Source organism: Desmodus rotundus, chromosome 12, assembly GCF_022682495.2.
Source record: "Desmodus rotundus isolate HL8 chromosome 12, HLdesRot8A.1, whole genome shotgun sequence".
NCBI lineage: Eukaryota > Metazoa > Chordata > Mammalia > Chiroptera > Phyllostomidae > Desmodus > Desmodus rotundus.
The window spans coordinates 79758537-79781392 of NC_071398.1; the positions used below are offsets into that span (position 1 = coordinate 79758537).

The following is a 22856-nucleotide window of genomic DNA, read 5'->3' on the forward strand; positions in this document are numbered from 1 at the left end:
GTTGCCTTTGTGATGGCGTTAACACCCCCCCCCCCCAATAAACAGGCTTCTGGTGAATAATGGCCCTTCCGTTTCCTTCCCCACAGGTCCCTCAGCTGGTGGTGATGGTAAACGTGGCAGAAGCATCCACGCCTCTTCCAGAAACCCCAGAACTCATTTTGGGAAACACTTTCACAATTAGTGTCTTTTGAGAAAGAAACTGCTACTTCTTAAAACTAATCTGATTTTTTTGAAAGATTATTTATTTATTTTTAGAGAGAGAGGAAGGGAGGAAGAAAGACATCAATGTGTGGTTGCCTCTCATGTGCCCCCTACTGGGTACCTGGCCCACAACCCAGGCATGTGCCCTGACTGTGAATCGATCCAGCAACCTTTTGGTTCTCAGGCCGGCACTCAATCCACTGAGCCACACCAGCCAGGGATGAACTAATCCAATTTTTTCCAGAGATAATTTTATCCTGCATTAAGGGGAGGCCCACCCCAAAATGGTCCTTCTTAGTCTTTCCTTTAAATGACCCAGGAACCCCAAACATAATTACACCTCAAGCATATTTTTAGAAATTATTTATTTCAAACATTTACAATTTTCACTTTAAATGCAAAATAGCTGATAAAAAGAAAAAAAAATTGAAAAGCATATCATACTGACCCTTTGCCCCATATACAGACATCAGCCTTTGGTATTTGCTTTTAGATAATTAAGTAAAAAAATAAAAACAAGCTTAAAACTATTATTTCTCTCCAAAATACAAAGTTGAGGTATTTATTTAGCAGATGTGTGATCTCTACCCAAACACGGTCTCTCCCTCATCGAGCAGCCCAGCTCCATGCTACTCCAACCCTTTCCTTCCAGAGTGGGTCTCCGTTGGATGTGTGCCCATAAAACCGACCGTGCCCCTTCACATATCATTAAGGCCTCAAAATAACATAAAATGCCAACCATAATTGGGAAAAAAAATTAGCAAATAAAAAATCATTAAGGTTGCCATAGAAACGCACTGGTGCTAGCACCAGACCAACACAGAGATGATGCTGGAAGGACCTAATTCAGGGGATGCTCAGGAGCATCTGGCGCAGAGCCCGAGCCAGCTGGTCTTCCAGCTGAGCCCCAGCGCCCACGTGGGAAAGCTGGCTTCTGTGCTCCTGGTCCGAAGGCCCAACAGGTACCCCTGCGTCTCCAAATTAAGATGAATTTCCCACCAACTCCACCTGACACTGGATGCCAGACTCCTCCCCAGATGATTCAACCGTAGAGGAGGCAACAGAGCTCAGCACCGAAGCAGCAGGGCAAGACACTCCTGGACATCCTGCAGGAAACCGTGAACCACGGTCACTCTCAGCCTGCTGCCCTGGGCTCTGCTCCCCACCAGGTGCGCTCCCACCCCAGGCCCACCCAGCAGAAGATTCCACACCTCCCCCTCTCCCCAGGAGAGCAGGGGAATGAAAATGAAGTGAGCCCAGAGCCTGACAGAAAACCACAGGGCCAGGGCTCCATCAAAACAAAGGGCTCTCCGAGTTACTCATGGCTTTGTAGATACGGCCAATGCTGACCCCCTTGGCATGTTAAAAAAAAGTTTTCTTAATGCTATAAGAATTAAGGACGACTTTAGACTTTGAACCAGCATATTTTTAACGTTTCCAACCCAGCAGGAGAAACTGTAACATTAAATATAAATGGTCACCATCCCAACTTTTCAGATCTGGCTGTGTGGCAGATGGCTACAGGTATTACGTAACATCATTGTTAAGGATAAAAGGCGCATGAGCTGCAGGACACAGGTAAGAATGACCTGCGGGTTGAAACACGTGGTCACGGACCGTAGATCGGAGGGCAGGGAAAGCTTAGGTGTATACCTGTGTACACTGAGAAAAGCCCACAACCCGAGAAGACAAATACTGTTCCTTCATTTACACTAGCTTATAAAAATGTAAAGGGGGAAAAAAACCCTCTTCAATACAGAAAAAAAAAGTGGTTCCGTTACAATAATAATGAAAGCAAAAACAATTTGGAGATCAAAGCTGCCTACCTCTCAGTAACTATGAGTTATCTGATTTCACATCTTCCACCAGCTCCCCTCCGCCTGGCTTTGGTAACATTACTTGTGGGTAAAACTTTATAAAGTGTTAAAGAACTGTGGGCACAGAATCACCCTTTCTCATGCAGATTTTCATTTTGTTAATATTTCCCTTTAACAGCATTTTTGCTGTTCTCAAAGAAACTTTGTAGAAAAAAAACACCCCACCTGCCAGGCGTCTGTCAACTTAAGAAAGCTGCCTGAAGCAGCAATAGCTCTGAAACCGACAGACAAAGCCAGTGATGAAAATCACTACCTGCCCAAGATAGTAACAGTTTGAGCCCCGCAAACAGTAAATAAAGCGCAGTCATTTTCATCCTTCGCCACCTGTCTGGCACCGGTGGTTGTTTTTCTAAAAGGGTGGACTGCTGGAAGAGTCTGTGGTCAGGTAAACTTCAGGTCCGTGGTTCCACAACTGATTTGAATCATGGCTTCATTCGGGGGCACCCCGTGATACTTGAAAGCCCTTGTCTGGGTAACCACTCTCATAGCTGAATTTTCAAAGCCCGGACAGAAAAGTGAGCTGAAGTGGTTAGTCTCAGAGACACAGGAGACATGTAGCTGGAGCTTCAGTACTAACTGAACTGAATCACATTCAAGGAACTAACTAAAAAGAGGAGGGCACGGAGGGGGTTTTCAATGAATCTCCCTCCCGCTGATAACGAGGGCTGTTGGGGGTGGGGATTTTCAACTGACCCTGCTTGGTAGCCGTGGGCTGCCGGCTTCCCAGCACGGCCACCAGGAGATGGACGCCATGCCCTTCACAATGGCTGGGGGAAGTAGTAACAGCTGCTTTCCCCCAATTTAGAGAAGAAGCAGGCTTTTTTTTTTTACTTTTTAAGACAAAAAAAGACAATTTAGAATGGAACCAGAGTCTATTCTATCAGAAAGGAACATCACTTTTTCCCCTCCCCCTTTTCACTTGACTCGGTTGCATGCTGGGCTTCTCAAGTCATTTATACACTGACCCTCAGCTAGGATGGGATCTTCCACCCTCTCAAGAAAAATAGTCAGCAGTTCTTTAAAAAACAAATTAAAATACATTCCTGTCGGATTCTTCTGTCTTTTCAGATAAATATGTCCTTCCCTGTCACTCAGGCTCAGGTGAAAGCAAAATAAACAGGGCTGGAGTCGAACATTTTGATCTCGCTAACGGCAGGAGTCCTCCCCACACCAGTTCTCCCTTTGGGGGAGCGAGGGACAGGGCCAGAGAGAATACTGGTTTTCAGAGGCTGCGTCCCCTTCAGCCTCTGTCCCCGCATCCCTACTTCCTCTATGTTTCTCTCCCCTCTCCTCCTGAAGTCCTGGGATCCAGAGAGGGAGCCCAAGTCAGTGCAGTTGCTTCTGGATTCAGCAGGTGCCTAGGATTAAGATTCACATTTAGCAAAATGCTAATGAGGAACTAATTACAATTCCACTTCAAACCATCTGGTCCTGAGATACTATTCACCTCCCCCCTCAGCTGTTTTTCCAGTGTGGGGAGGAAAGGCAGTCAAAAGCTTCCGCAGCCCGGGCAGTTGAACAAGAGCCGTCCTCAGGCCTGGAGAAACTGAAATGAGAAGGCACTTCGGTTTCAAGAGTTTGAGCTAGAAGATGAAACTATGCAGTAGGCCAGGAAAGAGGCAACTGAAGGTCTTTGGATGGAGATCTACCCCGTCTCCTGAGGGCACAGCTTGCGGAGCTGCATCCGGTGTGCAGGTGGCCAGCAGTTTGTCCACATGAAGCCGGGGTCTGAGGCCTCTGCAGCTGCCCTGCTCTTCCCACCTCAATGTCCAGTGGATTCTTGACATCCTCCCTGCATAGGCCCCAAGTTCACTCTAACCCCTTAAGCAGGGCTCTGGGGAAGGGTGGTTCAGAAACTCAACCACCTGTTCCTTCTAAACAGGTGCAGCAAACCTATCTTCATCCAGTGTCGAACCTTCTGTGAGGCCCTTCTGTTACAGTGAAGCCAGAGGCCCCATGCACCAGAGCTGAGCTGGACTGACAGTGACAAGCTAGCATGTGCTTTGTCATCAACACAGTTCAGCAGGTGTGACGCCCCAGCCTGCCAGACGCCACCCAGCCAGCTACTGGGGGAAGAAGTAGTCTCTGTTGCTGATGTCATAGGGGCTCTGTGGGCCCCTGGCATCTGGTCGGCTGTGCCTCGAGGTGTTGTCTGACCCAAGGCTGCTGGGGGACACTGGTGGGGAGATGAGGGGAGCAAGCACTGGCGTGGGCTTGGGCCTCTCGGGGACCAGCTGTCCCAAAGAATAAGGTGGGTGCATGCTTGTCTTGCCGTCTTTCAGAGCCTGTAGCTTCCATGTCTTCTTGAACCTTCACACAGACACACAAAGACAAACCACACAGACGTTTAGTTCCCCCTGTGCTGCACCCGAGTGAGAAACACAAACAGCTGGCCACCTGGTGGCCTGGCAGTCCCAGGTTTCAGCTCAAAAGAGTGATGACTATTTACTCCCTCACCTGCTCTTTCATCACCAGGCATTACACAGTACTCTGGGGGGCTGGGGCTCCAAAAACATCCCAAGAGAAGAGGTATGAGTTGTTTAAAAATGTACAGTTAGAGAAACTGAGGCACACGTGGCCGTGAGTGTCCCTTTATAGCAGCTGGAACTTAATTTGTCCTGTTCCAGAGGTTGCCCATAGGCACACATCAGCCCCAAATCCATTTACTTAAAAGAGACAAAGAGCGTATTCTTTACTGGGGAAGGGAAATGGGCCTCTCAGTGAAATTACGGCTGGCAGGAGGCACATAATTTGCAACCGCCATTTCCCAGCAGGAAAGAGGCCGCACTGCTCCCTGAACAGCACAGACTCCTCTCACTCCCAGCAGCCCCTCCTCCGCAATGCTCCCTCACCCCCAGTCCACTCCCACCACGCTGGGGCTTCTCATGGCTCAGCCTTGGGCACCACTCGGGCTCAAGTGACTCATCTGACAGGAAAGTCGACGTTAAACAGGAAGGAGATAGACATCTCTCTGATCACAGCTTCTTTCACCCTGCTCCCTCCTGGGCCCAAAGCTGTGAAAAGTCACCTGACAGCCCAAAGAAAGACGAGATGGTGATAGCGATCTTTAAAGGTACAGTCAGGTCTCTTTCCCAAGGGGCCCTCTGACTGTACGACTGTGCGCCTGGCATCTCCTCTCCTCCCTCCTGCCTCCCACTTTGTCACCGGCTAATTTACTGCCGATCAGCCCCCCACAGCAGGAGCAAGGTGGTCTCTATCAAGTCCACCAATGTCGGCTGCTCCAGGAAGGGCTGGGAGGCTGGAGGGGAAGCCAAAGACGAAAACAAGGCCTGGGGATTTTCTCGGGTTTCTTTTTATATTGACAGGCTATTCCTGTGTTTGTTTTGATAAATAATTGATAGTTGGCACCAAATCTGCCAGTGGCTCTTAGCCTGTTATCCAAATGGAATAAACGACCTATAGAATGTTTCCAAGGGCTTCACCAGGCAGGCACTAGACAGGAAGGGAGCACAGCAGGGTCCCACTGGAGCTATGCTGAGTCCTTGGATGGAATTCTCTGCCCCCATGAGAAGACGGAGGACAGAGTCATTACATGCTGGATTCCAAAATATTCGAACTCTCTGGCCCAGGAATTCCACTTCTGGGAATATGCCATGAGGAAATAACCTAGCTGTGGGAAAAGCTTTATGCACAAAGATGTTCAATATAATGCTTTATATAAAAGCAAGATGACCACCCAAATGCCCAATCATAGGGGGCTGCTTAAGTGAACTTGGGTGCATCACCTGATGGAGGATTCTGCAGCTACAGAAAGTGAGGCTCGAAAAGACTGTGTGATGTGAAATATGCTTATGTTGTAATTAATGCTGAATGTAAAAGGCAGGGATCAGAGTTTTAGGTTCAGAATAATTAATCATAGCTACGTAAAAGCAAACAAGAACCTATGCAGAGGAAGAAGACTCCGGAAACTCACTAACTGCGCAGCGCTCCCGCCCTGGGCACTGACTGCCTGGCTGCGCTCGCCTGCAGAAACTCGTGGAGCTGTGCCCTCGGGGGGCATGCGCCCTTCTGTGAGTTTGTTGGACTTCCGCCACACACTCACGTTCTAAAAGTTAACAGTGGCTCTCTTTGCATAATCTATGATTTTTTTTTCCTGTCAATATTTAGCAAATTGACAGTATTTAGCAAATACTCATATAATATCACATTTTTTGAAAGTCTCTATTGACATGATTTAACCAACATGGAAAGCAGTCTCTGCCCTCAGTTTCTTTCAAAACAACTGGACAGGTGACTGAGAAAAATGGGCTCTCCTTCTCTTGAAATATTTTGAGGAGCGAATGAGACATTTCTGAGCTCAAAGGGACTTCCGGACCAGCCGGCTGAGCGTGTCCACACTGGCCCGGCCCTGCTGTGGGAAGGGCTTGGGGGCTCGAGAGGGCCCCGGAGTGGAGGGAAGGAAAAACAGACAAGCTGCCGCCTCAGCCTCTATCTTTCATCTAGTTTACATATTTGGGCTTCAGATGTGTGTTTAAAGAAAAAGATTCTACAGCTGAAAGAAAGTTTGAAAACTAAAAACATTCATAATAACTCTCATTCTTTTCAGAAAATAAGATGGAGAAACCAAGACCGGGGGAGGGAAAGGGACACCACCCCCAAGGCCATCTGAGAGTCCCTGCCCCCCCATGAAGGTAGGAGAGTCTGCCAGTTGTGAAATGTTGGAACGAGGCTGTATTCAGTACAAAACTCTCTAAATCAAAGGCACATGCACATAGGAAGGCCTCACCTAGGTGACAGGCCATTCTGGACAGATGTACGGAAAAAGAATTCTCTGCTCCGAGAATCCCACTTTCCCAGAGCAGCACAGAGAGAAGTGGCAGGGGCAGGGTGGGGAGGACCGGTCACAACACGCTTAGGAAGGTGGCCCACCTTTTTGAATGGCACACTTACATTTTTAAAAATTATCACATATTAGTGGAAAACATTTAGGAAAATTCTATACTTTGCTTGAAATACCAAGCGAATGCATTGAGAAGAAAACTATCACACCAGGGACTGTGACGGCGTGCTTCCACTGCCCCTCAGTCTGCCGCAGTAGCGCGGCCACCCCAGCGTCGCTGCGGTTCGGCCACTTTGGCAATCCTGGACTCCCACGGGGTCTCTGGGTTTATACCTTTTCCTTGACATGAAGGACTTGGGGAGTAAAGGGAATTTTCATCACTTGAAATAACTGGCCTCATTTCAAATAAATTTGCCTTATACAGGAGAAAATGGAAACTCGCCAGGTTAGGAAATAAATTACTGATGTGTTCCCCGCGCAGGGCACGGAGCCTCTAGGGACTCTGGTTGTGAAGCAGCCCGCCAGTGCTCAAGCACTATCAGCACGTGAGCAAACTAGGTCCGTGATGAGCACTGTGACCAGCTGCAACCCAGTGCTCCTCCATTAGTGATTAACAGCCCGCCAGCATGGTATTGCTTGTAAATGGCACCACTGGCCAATGGTGGGCTGATAGGACCACCTGGATCCCCCTGTTAGCTGACACTAGGCAAGAGTGGTTGGCTGAGACTCTCAGGACATGGGTTCTAGACCTGGCTTTGCTAATAACAAGCTGTGTGTCCTTAGGCAAGTCACCTTGCCTCTTCGGGCTATTTCCTCATTTATAAAATTAAAGAATTCGACTAAATGACCTCTGATGCCTTATCCATAGAGCATGAGCTTTGTGTTTGGATCTTGGCCTTACCATCAGTAGCTGTGACCACTCTTCCTCTTTCAGCTTAATCTCTTCATCTGTCAAGTGGAAATCATGATATTTCCTCTACATGGTCTGTGGTGGGCTATGAGAAAGGCCTACTAAAGTCCTAATGATGTAGAAATAGAAGTAGGACACAGAAGCAAGTGCCTGCGGCGAGAGCAAGAACCCCCTTAGAAGTCAGTAGAGGACCCCTGAATACCGGCCCAAAGATATAACAGGCAGTGAGTTGCAGCTTCTCCAGGGAGCTAACTCCACTCATTAGGAACTTCAGCTTCTGCACACCCTCTGGACAGTTTGCTCACCACTTTGTTGGAAAGTCAAAGTGAAAACAGCCCTGGACACATTGAGTTGTCATTTGCTAATCTTCCAGCCCAGACCACCCTGTGGTCAGGCTATTTCGGGGTCTCTGAGGACCCAGTGAGCCAGCCTGTGGGAATCTCTCCGCCACAGTCTTACCCTTCCTCCCCAAACACCCCAAACACTACCTCCCACCATCGCCAGCTAGAGTCTCTTGAAAGTTACACAGGAGGCAAGAGAAAGGACGGACAGAATTTTCTCTTCCATCGCATTGTCATCGTCAAAGTCAGGGCGCAGCCTGACTTCTTGTAGGGCTGTAGTTCATGCAAATGTGCGAGTTCTTGCAGTAAAATCACAAACACTGGAAGTTTTCTCTACTGCCTGTTCACTGCAAGCACTGTTAGCTGGTTTTTCTGGAAGCTTGGGGGTCCATGGCAAAACCAATGGCCAATGGAGAGACACCGTGGGATGAAATGGGCACAGTGCTACTGTGTCCAGGGCCCCAGCTCAGCCTGCATGTTCCCTAACCACGGCCGGAGGGCAGCGCTAGCCCAGAGCACTTACAGGTGCCCCTCCAGCTCTGCGTGTTTTGGGACATGGAATGTTCTCAAGGAGGTCTGACCAAGCACCTGAGATTCACCTGTGTGCATGTTGGTGCTTCTCACACGGTACCTTAATCACCTTAGTGTGTGGCTCTTGGAGGAGAGGAAAGGCCACATTTACCTTACAATCCCAGAGTGTAAGGCTTTTCTTCAGTGTCTAACACTCTCCCTCTGGTTTTCACAGCCAGGTTTTCCTGCTGCTTCTCCCCCTCAGCCCCTCTCTCAGCTCCTCCTTCTCTACACAGCTGTTCAATGTCGCAACCCTGGAATTCCATCGGGTGCTGTCACCGGCCCTGTTCCCATCCTCTGCCATCTTCACGCAGCAATGATCAGAACTGTCCACCAAACATGTCCACTTGGGTTTTCACAGGCACCTCAAACTCAGTGGCCCCAAACGAGAATCATTGTTTTTCACTCAGCTGTTCTTCCTCCAGCGTTTCCAATTTTAGTGAGTGACCCCACCATTTACCCAATTGCTGCAGCCAGAAACTTGACAGTCAGACTTGACTCCTCCCCCTCCTTCCTTCTCTTCATCTGTCTTCAAATCTTGTCAATCCTACCTCTGAAATATATGCCGAATCGTTCGTGGCTAACTCACTGCCACCACCCTAGCACACGCAAAGCTGTCTAGATAAGAAATATGAGAACAGCCTGGGCCACCCCCAGAACCCATCTCACCTCACGACGATGCCAATGCAGAGGAGCGTTCCAAAGGCCAGGCTTCCCCCAGCCACCAGGAATGTATACAGTGGGACTGGAGAATCTGGCACTAGAAAAAAGAAAAAAAAAAAAAAAGAGGAAGAGGAGCAGAAAGAGAGAAGAAAATAAACCACTCAGCTGGTGCTATCAAATCTCAAAGGAGCCCTGGCTGGTGTGGGTCAGTGGATTGAGTACCGGCCTGTGGACCAAAGGGTCCCTGGTTGATTCCCAGTCAGGGCACATGCCTGGGTTGCAGGCCAGGTCCCCAGTAGGGGACGCACAAGAGGCAACTACACATTGATGTTTCTCTCCCTCTCTTTTTCCCTCCCTTCCCCTCACTAAAAATAAATAAATAAAATCTTTTTTAAAAAGTCTCAAAGGAACCTCACCCCTGGAGGAGGAAACAGCTCTGCTAACAGTAAGCCACTTGCCAGTTTTCTGGCCAAAGCCAGCTCCCAGCAGACTCTGACAGACCCCGGGATTCTGCCACTTGGCAAGCTACACAGCTCAAGTTCAGAGCTTCAGAGACCTGTGGCCAGCCACAGACTCCCACTCACTTTCAGAGTGGCTTTTCTAGTGGCATTCAGCCTGTCCCCACAAGGCACAGAGGGGCAAGAAGTAGAAAGCTTTGGGGACCTCACTGATGGCAGTTCCATTGAGGACAATGTCAGGGAGGCTCAGGTGCTTTAAATCAAGTATTTGGGTCCAGTGTTCTCCATAGTGAGTCATCTCTTGCCTGCCTTCCCACTTGGTACTCAAGCCCCAGCCTTAAGATCCTCATTCGCTCTTCCACAAGCCCTATTCTCTCCCCTCCCAGGGCTCTCCACATACCTGTCCCAGAATGCTCCTCCCACCGTCGCTACCCCTTTTCTGTCCCATCCCTACTTGGCCTTTGGGTCTCAGATGAGATGAGGTCACTTCCTTTGATCTGTGACCCCACTCCAAGCTGGCTAAGTGCCCTCCTGGTTACTTCTCCAGCTCCACCTCCAGTCTGAGCCCCTGAAAGTGGGGATCACAGGGGTCCTTTCACTGTTACTCCCTGCAGCAGATCATGTGCAGAAGAGCAAGGAGGGCAAAGCAAGTGAGAGGGAAAATGGAGGAGGCAAGGTCTAAAGATAGGAGGCCTGACCCCATAGAGACTATGGCCTTTGATAGGACTTTGGCTTTTACTTGGGGGAGATGGTATGAGCCAGGAGAGCTTGGGTTTGTGCTTTAACAGCTGCTCTGGCTGCTGGTTAGAAGAGACTGTTGCAGTGGACCAGCGGGCAGCTCCTAAGGTCCCTCAGGATGAAGGATGGCACCGGCTGGACCAGGTGTTGGCAGTGGAGATAGGGAGAGACGGTCAGCTTCTAGATATGTCTCAAGGTCCAACCAACAGGACCTTCCAGGGGACTGGACCTGAGATAAGGGGTAAAAAGGCCTGATCTCTAGGGTCAGAGCAACCCAAAGAATGTGGTGCCAGTTACAGAGATGAGGAGGATGGAGAAGAACAGATTTGGGTTGGAGAGGCAGCGAGGCATCCAGCGTTTCAGACACAAGTGTGAGGCTTCTAGTAGGCATCCAAGCAGACCTGTCAGCTAGGCAGCGGATACATAAGCCCGGGTCTTGGTGGAAAGGTCAGGGGTGCAGGTATAAATCTGGGAGTCACCAGCTGTTTTTAAAGACAAGGGGCTGGATGAGATCACCAGTGAGAGTGGGTGGAGGATCCCTCCTCCACAGTCACCCTTGAACTTCTGCCTCACCCTCCTGCCATCCCACCAATACCATTCAAGGTACATATCAAATGGCACCTCCTCCTGGAATTTTCTGTGATTCTCCCAACTGAACATGCTCTCTCAACTCTCTGAATTCCATTAACTTTATCTGTGCCTCCCTTTGGCCTGGAACCCACTCTGCTCTGTTACAGTTCACTTCACTTTGTCAGAGACCGCCCAGTGGACCTAGACTCCGGCAGAGCAGAGGTGGGTTCAATTCCCTCCAGGTCCCCAGCCAGGCCAAGCTTAGCCCACGGGTATTTGGTAGGTCTGCCCTAGGTGCACCGCCTGAGGTAGGGCTTTGCCACAGACGGCGCAGCCAGTGTCAGGGGCAGGCAGGATAAGGAGGCCAAGAGCTTCCTCAGAAGGCTCAACAGCCATCAGACAGAGCTGCCTGAATACTGAAGCAGCAGAGTCTGGACTCCAGGAGTCCCGAACAGATAGTAGAACAAACACAGTACCTGTGGTCTTTTTTTTATGCAAATGTGGTAAGTTTGCCTATAGGCAATCAGAAATGCTGAAACCAGGGGCTCTCAGAACAAAGACTGTCCTCCCCATGCGCCCCATTTCAGGCCCCAATCACTTTGCTTGCGGCCCATTCATTTGTATTATGGTCAATTGTGAAAGAGTTTGCTGATCTGTCTCATTACGCGTGTGGTCCTGTCATAATATCTCAGCTACGATATCAAAATTGGGCACATATGGTAATGAAAGAATATTTCTGCCATTGGTCCTTTTCATTAAGCAGATTGGCCTCTCCCAACATTCCCAAAAAAGAAAGGACTTTCTGCAGACGAGCCTTCTGGGCCCTTTAAATCAGATCATGGGAATACAAAACGATCCAGTGCTTACCTGGGAAGCTTGTCGCATTTGCAAAATAATAGAGAGTATTTTCATCATCTTCACCAATAGTAAATGCCTAAAAAAGACATTCATCAGGTAAGCCCTTCCGCCATCATTCAGGAGTCAGCACTGGCACCACCCCCTCACCCCCTCCCTGCCCCGCCCGAGCCATTCCTTTCTCTCACCACTCCCGTTCTGACTTGTCACTCTCAATGTTTGCACTGTTATTTGCATTATTTATACCTACACCTTGCCTACTCAAGGTGGGGAATTCTTCCCATCTGCCTCTCCACCCAGAGCTTAAGTTGTCCTACAGGTCTGGTGCCAGGGCGTAGGTACCACCGCTTACTGGGAAAATCACAGGCTAGAAGCCTGTATCCACCACTTGCTAGCTATGTGACCTTGGACAGATTTCTTAACCTACGTGGGTGTCAGTTTCTTCCCTGCAGGCACCTGGAATCTCAGTTAACGGAAGGATTGAATGAGATCGCAAAGGCAAGGCTCAGAGCCCAGTGCCTTGGCAGGTTCTCAGTCAGCGTCAGTGCCCCTATGCCCTGTGTTGGGAGCTCTCTGGCCCCAAGGGCCTGGAATCCACCCTGGAATTGCTTCTGCAGGCCCTGGACTCCTCCTCTGTGCTGGCCAGCTCCAGGAGCGCTGGGCCTCCCAGCTTAGCATTTGGGCAGCAAGAACCATGGAGAGGATGCTGTTGAGTGGGAAACTGGATTATTCAAGGATTTGTTAAGCAGCTTCAGAGGTAATCCTCTTTCCAGATATTATGACACCAGGAGTCCACAGGGAAGGGCTCGGAGGAACTGCATGGGAAGCCCAAGCTAAGTCTTTAGTGTAGTAAGTGGCAGAGCTGGGATCTGAACCAAGGCTGCATTAATGCTAACCAATAGGTGCTGCTGCCCTGACCCTTTTGTACAAGAACATTAGCTCACCTCCATGGAGGGAGACAACTCCACCTTGGTCTCAGTTGACAAACTCATGGGCTCTGTGGATAGAAGAAATAATCATTATTAGTGATGCATGAACCTGAGGTCCTGTCTGATGGGCTGCAGAAGCAGAATAAAGTTCATCATAATGTTATTTAAAAGAACATAATGTTGGAAATAACCAAATATCCAACCATAAGGGACTAGCTACATAAATTATGATATAGCCATACATTACAATAGCTTTTAAAAATATTTTAGAAAAATGTTGAGGACATGCTCTGTTATATGAAAAATGCAAGGCAAGAAAAATCCAGCCCTAGCAGGGTGGCCCAGCTAGTTGGAGCATTGTCCCATATGCTGAAGAAAGGAAGGTTGCAGGTTCAGTCCCCGATCGGGGTGCACGTGGGGAGCAAGGATCAATATTTCTCTCTCACATCAGTGTTTCTCTCTCTTTCTCCCCCCCTCTGTCCCTCTCTCCCTCCGTCCCTCTCTAAAATTCTAAAATCAATAAAAACATATAAAATCATAACCTTGGGTTTGGATTAGGAACAAAGAAAGAAAATAATCCATATAGTTTGATCCATAATTTCAAAAGAAACTTATTTCCATCACCGTTTCCTGTATGTCGCATCGTGCTCCATAGGCATATTCACTCACAGGAAGAACAACGGTGGAAGGACACGCAGCACCAGACGTGAGCACTGCTGACAGTTTAATTAGGGTGACAGCAGCTGACATTGCTGCGTGCCACACAGACAAGTTGTTAACAGTAAGTCCTAGGAGTTCTCACCACGAGGGGAAATTTTTTTCCTATTTCCTTTTCTCCTTTCTTTTCTTTCTATTGTTATCTATATGGGATGAAGGATGTTAGCTAAATCTATTGTAATCATTTCACCATGTGTTAAATCAAATGTCATGCTGTATGCCTTAAACTTATACAGTAATGGATGTCAATTATTTCTCAATAAAACTGGAAAGAATTAAATGAAATTAAAAATAAAATAAATAAAAACAAACATTGAAATTTCCTTCTATGCAACTTTTTGCAATAAAAAGAATTTAAGAGAGAACCAAGATGGAGGTGTAGGTAGACACACTGCGCCTCCTCACACAACCAGAACTGACAGAAAATCAAACGGCAAGGAAGCCTGAAAACCAAGGAGATAAAAAAGAAACATTCATCCAGTCTGGTAGAAAGGGTGGAGACGGGCAGCCGGGGTGGAGGTCTCGAGACTGGCAGAGTGTGGGACGAACAGGGCAGGCAGTCCGACCCCTGCGGCCCCACATTCGCGCATAGATAAACCGAGAGGGCGGGACTCAGAGTGGCAGAGAACGGGGCAGGCAGGTAGCAGACCCCGTGGCCCCACATTCGAGCAAAGCTGAACCGGGAGGAACAGCGGGGGAGCGAAGCAGACCTCGCAGCCCAGGCCTCCAGCGCAGGGAAATAAAGCCTCAAACCTCCTATTGAAAACACCCGTGGGGGTTGGGGCAGCAGCAGGAGAAACTCCCAGCCTCACAGGAGAGGTCGTTGGAGAGACCCACAGGGGCCTAGAGCATGCACAAGCCCACCCACTCGAGAATCAGCACCAGAGGGGCCCAATTTGATTGTGGGAAGCAGAGGGAGTGACTAACTCTGAGTGGAGCAAGCGCCATCATTCCCTCTCGGCCCCTCCCCCACGTACAGCGTCACAGCGCAGCAACCAGCGTTACCCGGGGGAGCACATAAGGCTCTGCCCCTTTAAGTAACAGACGCACCAAGACAAAAAAAAAAAAAAAAAGGCCCAAATGACAGAACACTTCAAAGCTCTAGAAATAATTCAACTAAGCAGCAAACAGGTAGCCAACCTATCAGATGCATAGTTCAAAACACTGGTAATTAGGATGCTCACAGAATTGGTTGAATTGGGTCGAAAATTAGATGAAAAAATGAAGGCTATGCTAAGAGAAACAAAGGAAAATGTACAGGGAACCAATAGTGATGGGAAGGAAACTGGGACTCAAATCAACAGTGTGGACCAGAAGGAAGAAAGAAACATCCAACCAGAAAAGAATGAAGACACAGAATTTGGAAAAATGAGGAGAGGCTTAGGAACCTCCAGGACATCTTTAAACGTTCCAACATCTGAATTATAGAGGTGCCAGAAGAAGAGGAAGAACAAAAAATTGAAAACCTATTTGAACAAATAGTGAAGGAGAACTTCCCTAATCTGGCAAAGGAAATAGACTTCCAGGAAGTCCAGGAAGCTCAGAGAGTCCCAAAGAAGCTGGACCCAAGGAGGAACACACCAAAGCACAGCATAATTACATTACCTAAGATTAAACATAAGGGGAGAATCTTAGAAGCAGCAAGAGAAAAGGACACAGTTACCTACAATGGAGTTCCCATAAGACTGTCAGCTGATTTCTCCAAAGAGACCTTACAGGCAAGAAGGGGCTGGCAAGAAGTATTCCAAGTCATGAAAGGCAAGGACCTACATCCAAGATTACTGTATCCAGCAAAGCTATCATTTAGAATGGAAGGAAAGATAAAGTGCTTCCCAGATAAGGTCAGGTTAAAGGAGTTCATCATCACCAAGCCCTTATTATATGACATGTTAAAGGGATTTATCTAAGAAAAAGAAGATAAAAAATATGAACAGTAAAAATGACAGCAAACTCATAGTTATTAACAAGCACACCAAAAACAAAAGCAAACTAAGCAAACTAGAACAGGAACAGAACCACAGAAATGGAGATCACATGGAGGGTTATCAACAGGGAAGTGGGAGGGGGAGAGAGGGGGGAAAGGTACAGAGAATAGCATAGATGATAGGTGGAAAATAGACAGGGGGAGGGTAAGAATAGTGTAGGAAATGTAGAAGCCAAAGAACTTATAAGTGTGACCCATGGACATGAACTATAGGGAGGGAATGTGGGAGGGAGGGGGTGGGCAGGATGGAGTGGAGTGAAGGGGGGGAAATGGGAGAACTGTAATAGCATAATCAATAAATATATTTTTTTAAGTAAAAAAAAAAAAGAATTTAATGTAACGAGTTCTCATCTGCCTGGGTGGATTTAGGACACGGGGCTCAAGAAGGGTTGGGGACCAGGCACCCGCCCAGGTCCTTCCCCTCCATGGAGTGGTGTTTCTGCAGAAGCCCGCAAGGAAGCAGGGCCAACAATCAAAGCGAGAGTGAGGCCCAAGGCTGCTCAGCAGCAAACATGGGGCCGGGGACCAGGCGCTACACTGTGACTGGCAACAGGGAGAATGCTCTGGATTTTAAAGTATTTTCTTTTCAGTTTATCACTTCACCATGAAGAAGTTAAAAATATCCAGAAACTGTTTACACAAAGATGTGGAGCCTCCCTCAGCAGGGAGTGAAATAACTAGCACGGGGGTGGAAGAGGAGGTGACCATGCTCCCCACCCAGAGAGAATTTGCAGCTGGAGCGCACCATCCCCCAGAGAGAACACCATACATTGGCAGCACTGAGCGGGGAACTAAGAGCACATTCACTCTCTCTTCCTATCGTGCAGAGGGGGCCCAGAGAGGGACAGCAACTTATCCAAGGTCACACAGCCAGTAAGCCCAAAACCAACCTAGAATAAATGGAGGGGTCCTTATTCTCAGCCCTTTGTCCTCCTCACAGCAGAGCCCAGCAGAGGTGACTCGCAGCAGGAGGGGACTGAAGGATGAACGGAGGGCGTGGGGGCCTGACAGCGAAAGCTGGGACCGGGAAATACGGCTGAGCAGCACACATGGTCGTTGAGCCCAATGAATCCTAAACCCAGCCACACTCGGCATCATCTGTGGCCTTTTAGGGCTCACCCTTGACCTATGGCCTCAGAATCTTGGGGATGGGACCCAGACATGAGGGCTTTTAAAAGGGTCCCCAGACCCAGAGAGATGTTTCCAGAAGCAAGGGAGACCCAAATAGTTCTACCGTCGGCTCTAACCCCCAGTGTGACAGGCGGTTCAGAGAAGGGCATTTTACCTTTGGTGGCTCAGTTTTCCGGGGGCAAAGTGGAGATTTTACTCTGGTGTTATCTCAAATAACTCAGGAAAGTTACCCAAATGAATAGAAGCTTTTTAATGCAGAATAAAATTAAGTCTTATGTAACAAAACTTTAAAAACATCTCCCTAGATGACCACAGGGACCCCTAATTCAGACCCCTCATTTGTCCCCTGAGGTAGAAGGCGGGGCAACTTTTGCACCTTTATTAATAACAATCATTTCCACTTTGTAGATGAAGAAACTGGGGCTCGACAGAAATAAGATTAATAATGAAATGGCATACTAATAAAATATTACTCATATTTCTGCACCAACACGTGGAGGCACACTACACACCGGTTCCCAATCGCTCGTTTGCCACATATATCCTCTCGTCTGGCTGGCACAGCACCAGCCGGGGCAGGTCTGCAGCCGGTTTACAACCACACCGCACCTCACAACAGCTGTGGGAAGTCATAACACCAAGGAACGGGTTCCTTTTCTGTCCGGGTGAGAGTATTTTCTACTTCTCCTCATGCCTCCCTTCGGTTAGCATGCTGGCTGAGAGAGGGGAAGGAACTCCAGGCACTGCCCCATGTGAGTACCCTGTGTGCTAAAAGGTGACTGGCAGTTGTGGCAACGTTGATGGTGGTAACGAAACAACAGCCACCATGGTTGTTGCCTAGCATTTATTGAGTGCTTACTATGCACCGGGCACCATTTTCACTACTTCACCTGAATCAACTCACAATACTCTGAGGTAGGTTCTGCTATTATTCCCACTTTACAGATGAGGAAACTGATGCTCAGGGGGGTTATAGATAGCTTTCCCAGACATTTTGTGAGAAATAAATGTAAAGCTTTCTGGCTCCAAGAATGAATTATTTTCCTTTATTTTAAATATCATCTCTAGATTGAACATTTCTCACATTCAGAGGCTGTGCTCTACTCATCTATGTCAACTCAGTCCTGTGCACATCTTATCTGGCATCTTGCTGAAAACCTCAATTATGGGAAATCACTTGGAAAAAAAGGCTATTAGAGAAGTAACAGTGGTTGCCACCGTGTGGTTTCCCTGCATTAATAATCCTAAAATTAGAAGAGGAATTTTTATATTTATAACAAACTGAATGAATGATCATACTGTAAATGAGATTAATAGAAAACCATGTGAGTTGTGGTTTGTTTGTTTTCTTTTTACACAAGATTCTAAAATAAGAAACTTATTTCCATTAATTTGAGAATTGGTCTGGGTTTGCTTGCTCAGGTTTTGGAATACAGAGATCCAATATAAAGGTGGCAGAGGCTTCCTCATACCAGATGTGACACCTTGGTGAAAACACTTGACCTCTTTCTTAGACTTTGTTTCTTCATTTCTAAGCAAGGGGATGCCTTCCTCCTGCACAGATCACCCGCAGTCACCCACTAAAAGGACCTTGCCCTGGCCTGGTACACAATAATGTTTGTTTAAAAACTGACCCAGTCCTGGCTGGCGTGGCTTAGTTGGTTGTATCATCCCATAGACCGAAAGGTCGAGGGTTGGATTCCCGGTCAGGGCACACGCCCTGGTTGCAGGTACGATCCTCTGTTGGGGCACATGAGATACAGCCAATCAATGTTTCTCTTTATCTATCTATCTATGTATCTATCTATCTATCTATCTATCATCTCTATCTCTATCTCTCCCCACCTTCCTTTCTCTCTAAAAGCAAGGGAAAAAATATCCTCAGGTGAGGAAAAAAATAAAATAAAAAATAAAAACTGACCCAAGTCTCAAATTAAGAACAGAGAACACAGTAACTTCTGGGATGTAACGTACAGCGTGGTGACTGCAGTTAATAATACGGTGTTATACATTTGAGAATTGCTAGGAGTCAACTGTGAAAGTTCTCATCACAAGAAAAAAATTGCAACATAGGTTGCTTGTACATATTGTGAAATGATCGCAAGTGGTCACAATTTTTTTCTTGTGATGAGAACTTTCACAGTCGACTCCTAGCAACTCTCAAATGTATAACGCAGTGTTATCAGTAAATGAATGGATCGAAAAACTATGGTACATTTACACAATGGAATTCTATGCAGCAGAAAGAAAGAAGGAGCTCCTACCCTTTGGGACAGCATGGATGGAACTGGAGAGCATTATGCTAAGCGAAATAAGCCAGGCGGTAAAAGACAAATACCATATGATCTCACCTTTAACAGGAACCTAATCAACAAAACAAACAAACAAGCAAAATACAACCAAAGACACTGAAATTGAGAACAGGCTGACAGTGACCAGAGGGAAAAGGGGAGGGAATTTCAGGGGAAAAGGGTGAAGGGTTTGTAGGAACACATGGACAATAACAGGGGGGGGTGGAAATGGGAGGGAGGTGGGAAGGACTGGGAGTTGGGCTGGGGTGGGGGGAAAAGGCAGAGAACTCTACTTGAACAACAATAAAATTAAAATAAATTTAAAAATTAATTAATTAAATAAAAAATACAATATGTACATAAATCAAATTGCCAAGTGGTGTACCTACAACCACTGCAGCATTACAGGTCAATTACATTTCAATAAAATTAGGTGGAAAAAGAACAGAGAACAAACAACATTTTTTTCTTAAAAAATGTTTAAGTGGTACATCATAGTAAGTTAAGACATGGGCTACTGGGCAGGGCTCAGGGTCGGCGCACAGAGAGGACATACAGGGATGCGCCGAGAATGAAAGAGGAGAAAGAAAAATCAGGGGGGCCAGAGGGTGGCAGAGAGATGAGGGAGGAACCACAAAGCCAGACTGCACAGGAGGGGCGGGGTGAGGGAGAGACAGGGACACACATGCCTTCCACTCTGCACACACTCGCTCCCTCCCACAACCTCATACCGTTCTTCCTTCACAGCCTGTAAACCACCAACCAGAGAGTCAATCATTGCTCCACCATTCAAGAAAAAAAGAAAATCAAAACACCAAAAACCTCACTGAGAAGCTGACAGTCTCCCGAGGAGACGTGACTCACAACACCCATGGGGGTGGTCTGCAGACAAGCCTACTGGTCTGAGGCCAAGGAGAGACACCCAGCCAGGCAGGGCTGGGGGGACCTTCATTCCCAGCTCAGGCCCTTGTTTCATCCTCTCTTTTACGAAATAATGATGATGGTAATTAACTAGCAACACCTATTTTTTTACTTAATTGTTTAATTTTATGTACTTAGCAAAATTAAAAGTAGGTGACCTTATTGGGTCCCCAAAATTCTTTTTGAAATTTTATAGACCTGTGAGATCCCTTAGTCTAGCTTAGCCTTTGAGCTAAGTGGACGGGTTGGGCAGGAAGCAGGGATGTGGGAGGAGGTGATGCAGCTGGACGGAAGAGGGAGCTGGCCAGATGAATGCACGGCATGAGGATGGAAGGACACGTTCAGTGTCAGCTGGGGCTGGGTCACGTTCAGTCCAGCTGGTGGGAAGAAGATAAGTGAAGGCAGGCCAGGCATGAGGGCGAGGTGGGCAGGCAGCCCAGGAAGGCCTTCTGCACAAGCTCCGGAGTTCGGACTTCACAGGGACAGTAAGGGGAGCCGCGGCTGTGCAGGCAGCGACTTGGAAAGGCGCCTGCAGCAGTGATGTGGGGGCTGCACAGGGCTCACACACCAGAGACAGCAGGTCAGTAAGGAGTGGCTCTTGTATGATGAACACCCCAGAATGGGATGGCCAGAGGGTTTAAAATGACAATTCATGTGTATAGCTGCAGGGACCTAGGCCTGGGAGACCCACCTGCCTGGAGAGTCCCCCCAGCCCTTGCCTCAGGGCACCCCAAAGGCCTTGCAAAATACAAACCTCTAGCACCTCCTCCAACCAGTGATTCCCAAGAATGGGCCCGCTCTGTTCTCTACCTATAGAGGGTATGAAATGAAGCGAAAGGCATCTGCGAGGAGTAAGAAATAACCCTCTTATGTCCAGTGGGCCTTTCCCAGGCACTCTGCCCCAAGCTCACTTTGCAAGCTCTGTCCCGACTCGCTTGATAATGCCAGCTGTCCCTGCAGAGAGATGCTGACCCGCTGCCCAGTCAGCAACCTCTTCTTCCTGCCCCAGAGGCACAGTCTCGATGAGTCACTGCCACAGGTGCTGTCAGCAGTGACCTGGCCTCGCTGGCTGGAACAGGGACCCCAAGATGTGTGACAATCAGGGCCCTGCCCTCAAACAGCTTGCTGGGACCATAACCCATGTGCAGCCAGGCCCCAGCCTCAAGGGGGTAGCACCCGCTGAAGGCTGGGCTCATCAGCCCCCTCCCCAGCCCTCCACCCCGAGTTGTCCACCCCACCTTTATGCAGGCCTTCCAAAGTCTGTCTCCACCTGCCTGACTCGGCCCTCCCGCCCACACCAGTACTCCAGCCTCACCACAGTGCTGTCCTCCATGTTCACAGTCCCTGCCTTTGCACCTGCTCTTCCCTCTGCCTACACGTCCTCCAAGACACACTCAAATGTCACCTCCTCCAAGAAGCTTTCCTGCTCTTTCTAAACCACCCAAGAACTGTCTGCTTGCCAGCCTTACCACACTAGATGATAGTGGGATGCTCCCTCCGCCCCCAGCACATTCTATAATCACTGCGAAATCCTTCTCAAAATCCCCACTCCACATCCCCCTCCAGATTTCTGTTCAGTGGATCGAGGTCATGGCATCCAGGGTAGCGATTCTGGGATGCCGGTATCGACGCTGTACTCTAATCGCCCATCCCCTACATTTGCAGTACGGGTTAGCATTTCTAAAGAATGCTTTTTCAGTGGACTCACAAAGGACGGAGATGAGGATAACAAGGTCATATTATCCTCTGAAGAGGATAACAAGGTCATATTATCTCCGCTTTACAGATGAGAAGACCGAGGTTCTGAGAGGTCAGTTACTTCATCAAGGCCATAAACCCTGCTTCCCAGGTCCAGTGCACTTCCCATGACCTCTGCGTCACCACCCCCACACCCAGGCTGAGAGGCAGGGGCTGTCAGTCTGGACTCCGAGGGCTGGAGGTGCTTAGGGTTGGGAGGCCCACTGATGCTGTACCTACCGCACTGACATCTCCCAAATAGCCAAGTCACTCCAGTCAGTAAAACACTCGTAACCTCTGTTCTACACCCCCTCTCATTTTCTGGGAGTGACCCCCAATTTCCAGCCTAAATCCTTCTTGCATCAGAATTATCCACGTCCCTCTTGCTCTAACCTCAGGGGAGAAGGGAACAGCTGGTTTTTCTCTTGGACATATTTACTCCTGGGGTTTGGAAAACATCTGCCAAAGGCACACAAGTACAGGATGGGTGCCTTAAACTCTTCAGCTGCTTACGAGAGAAGAAGCCAAGTGTTCTGTCTGAGCTCACATGGTCACTCTAGCAAGTCAGCCAAGCCTGAAGCTGGAGATGTGCCCCTGCTATCCCATCTCCCACTAGCAGGGAGTGCATCGACAATTTTAAAAGAAACATCCACAGATGAGACCAGGAGCAGGGGAAGGTGAATACACAGGTGAGGAACCACAAACCATCCCATACAACAGCCTTGGGACTGAAGCCCAAGCAGATGCAGATCCGCTGGCAATTCCAGAAGAATTCAGAGAGAGCAGACAAGCAGACTCGTCAGGGGTTGCCCCAGGGAGCAAACCCCAGTGAGGCCAGAGTTGTTCACATAAGAAAGTTCTTTCTACGTAAATAGACACTTCCCCCAAAATATAAACAAATGGCCAATAAGCCCATGAAAAATGTTCAACATCACTAATCATGATGAAAATGCAAATCAAAACTACAATACCACTTAATAACCATTAGAGTGACTATTGTAAGAAAAAAAAACAACAGAATATGACAAGCCTTGACAAAGATGTGAAGGAATTGGAACCCTGTGCATTACTGATAGAAATGTAAAGTGGTACAGCCACTTGGAAAACAGTATGGTGTTTCCTTAAAAATTAAAAATTGCTGCATCATGGATTACCACATGAT

General features: G+C 48.1%; 1 protein-coding gene across 1 annotated transcript in view; it reads right to left on the minus strand.

Annotated features, from left to right (window-relative positions):
• Positions 1 to 549: 549 nt before the first annotated feature.
• The window catches only part of IL6R (interleukin 6 receptor), a 49735-nt gene continuing 27428 nt past the window's right edge, over positions 550 to 22856 (minus strand). The window contains exons 7-10 of the mRNA XM_045204181.3: positions 12929 to 12981; positions 11997 to 12063; positions 9370 to 9460; positions 550 to 4388 (exon numbers count right to left, since the gene is read on the minus strand). Coding sequence (XP_045060116.1) covers positions 4142 to 4388; positions 9370 to 9460; positions 11997 to 12063; positions 12929 to 12981 — 458 coding nt within the window. The 3' untranslated portion in view covers positions 550 to 4141. The remainder of the gene's footprint in view (positions 4389 to 9369; positions 9461 to 11996; positions 12064 to 12928; positions 12982 to 22856) is intronic.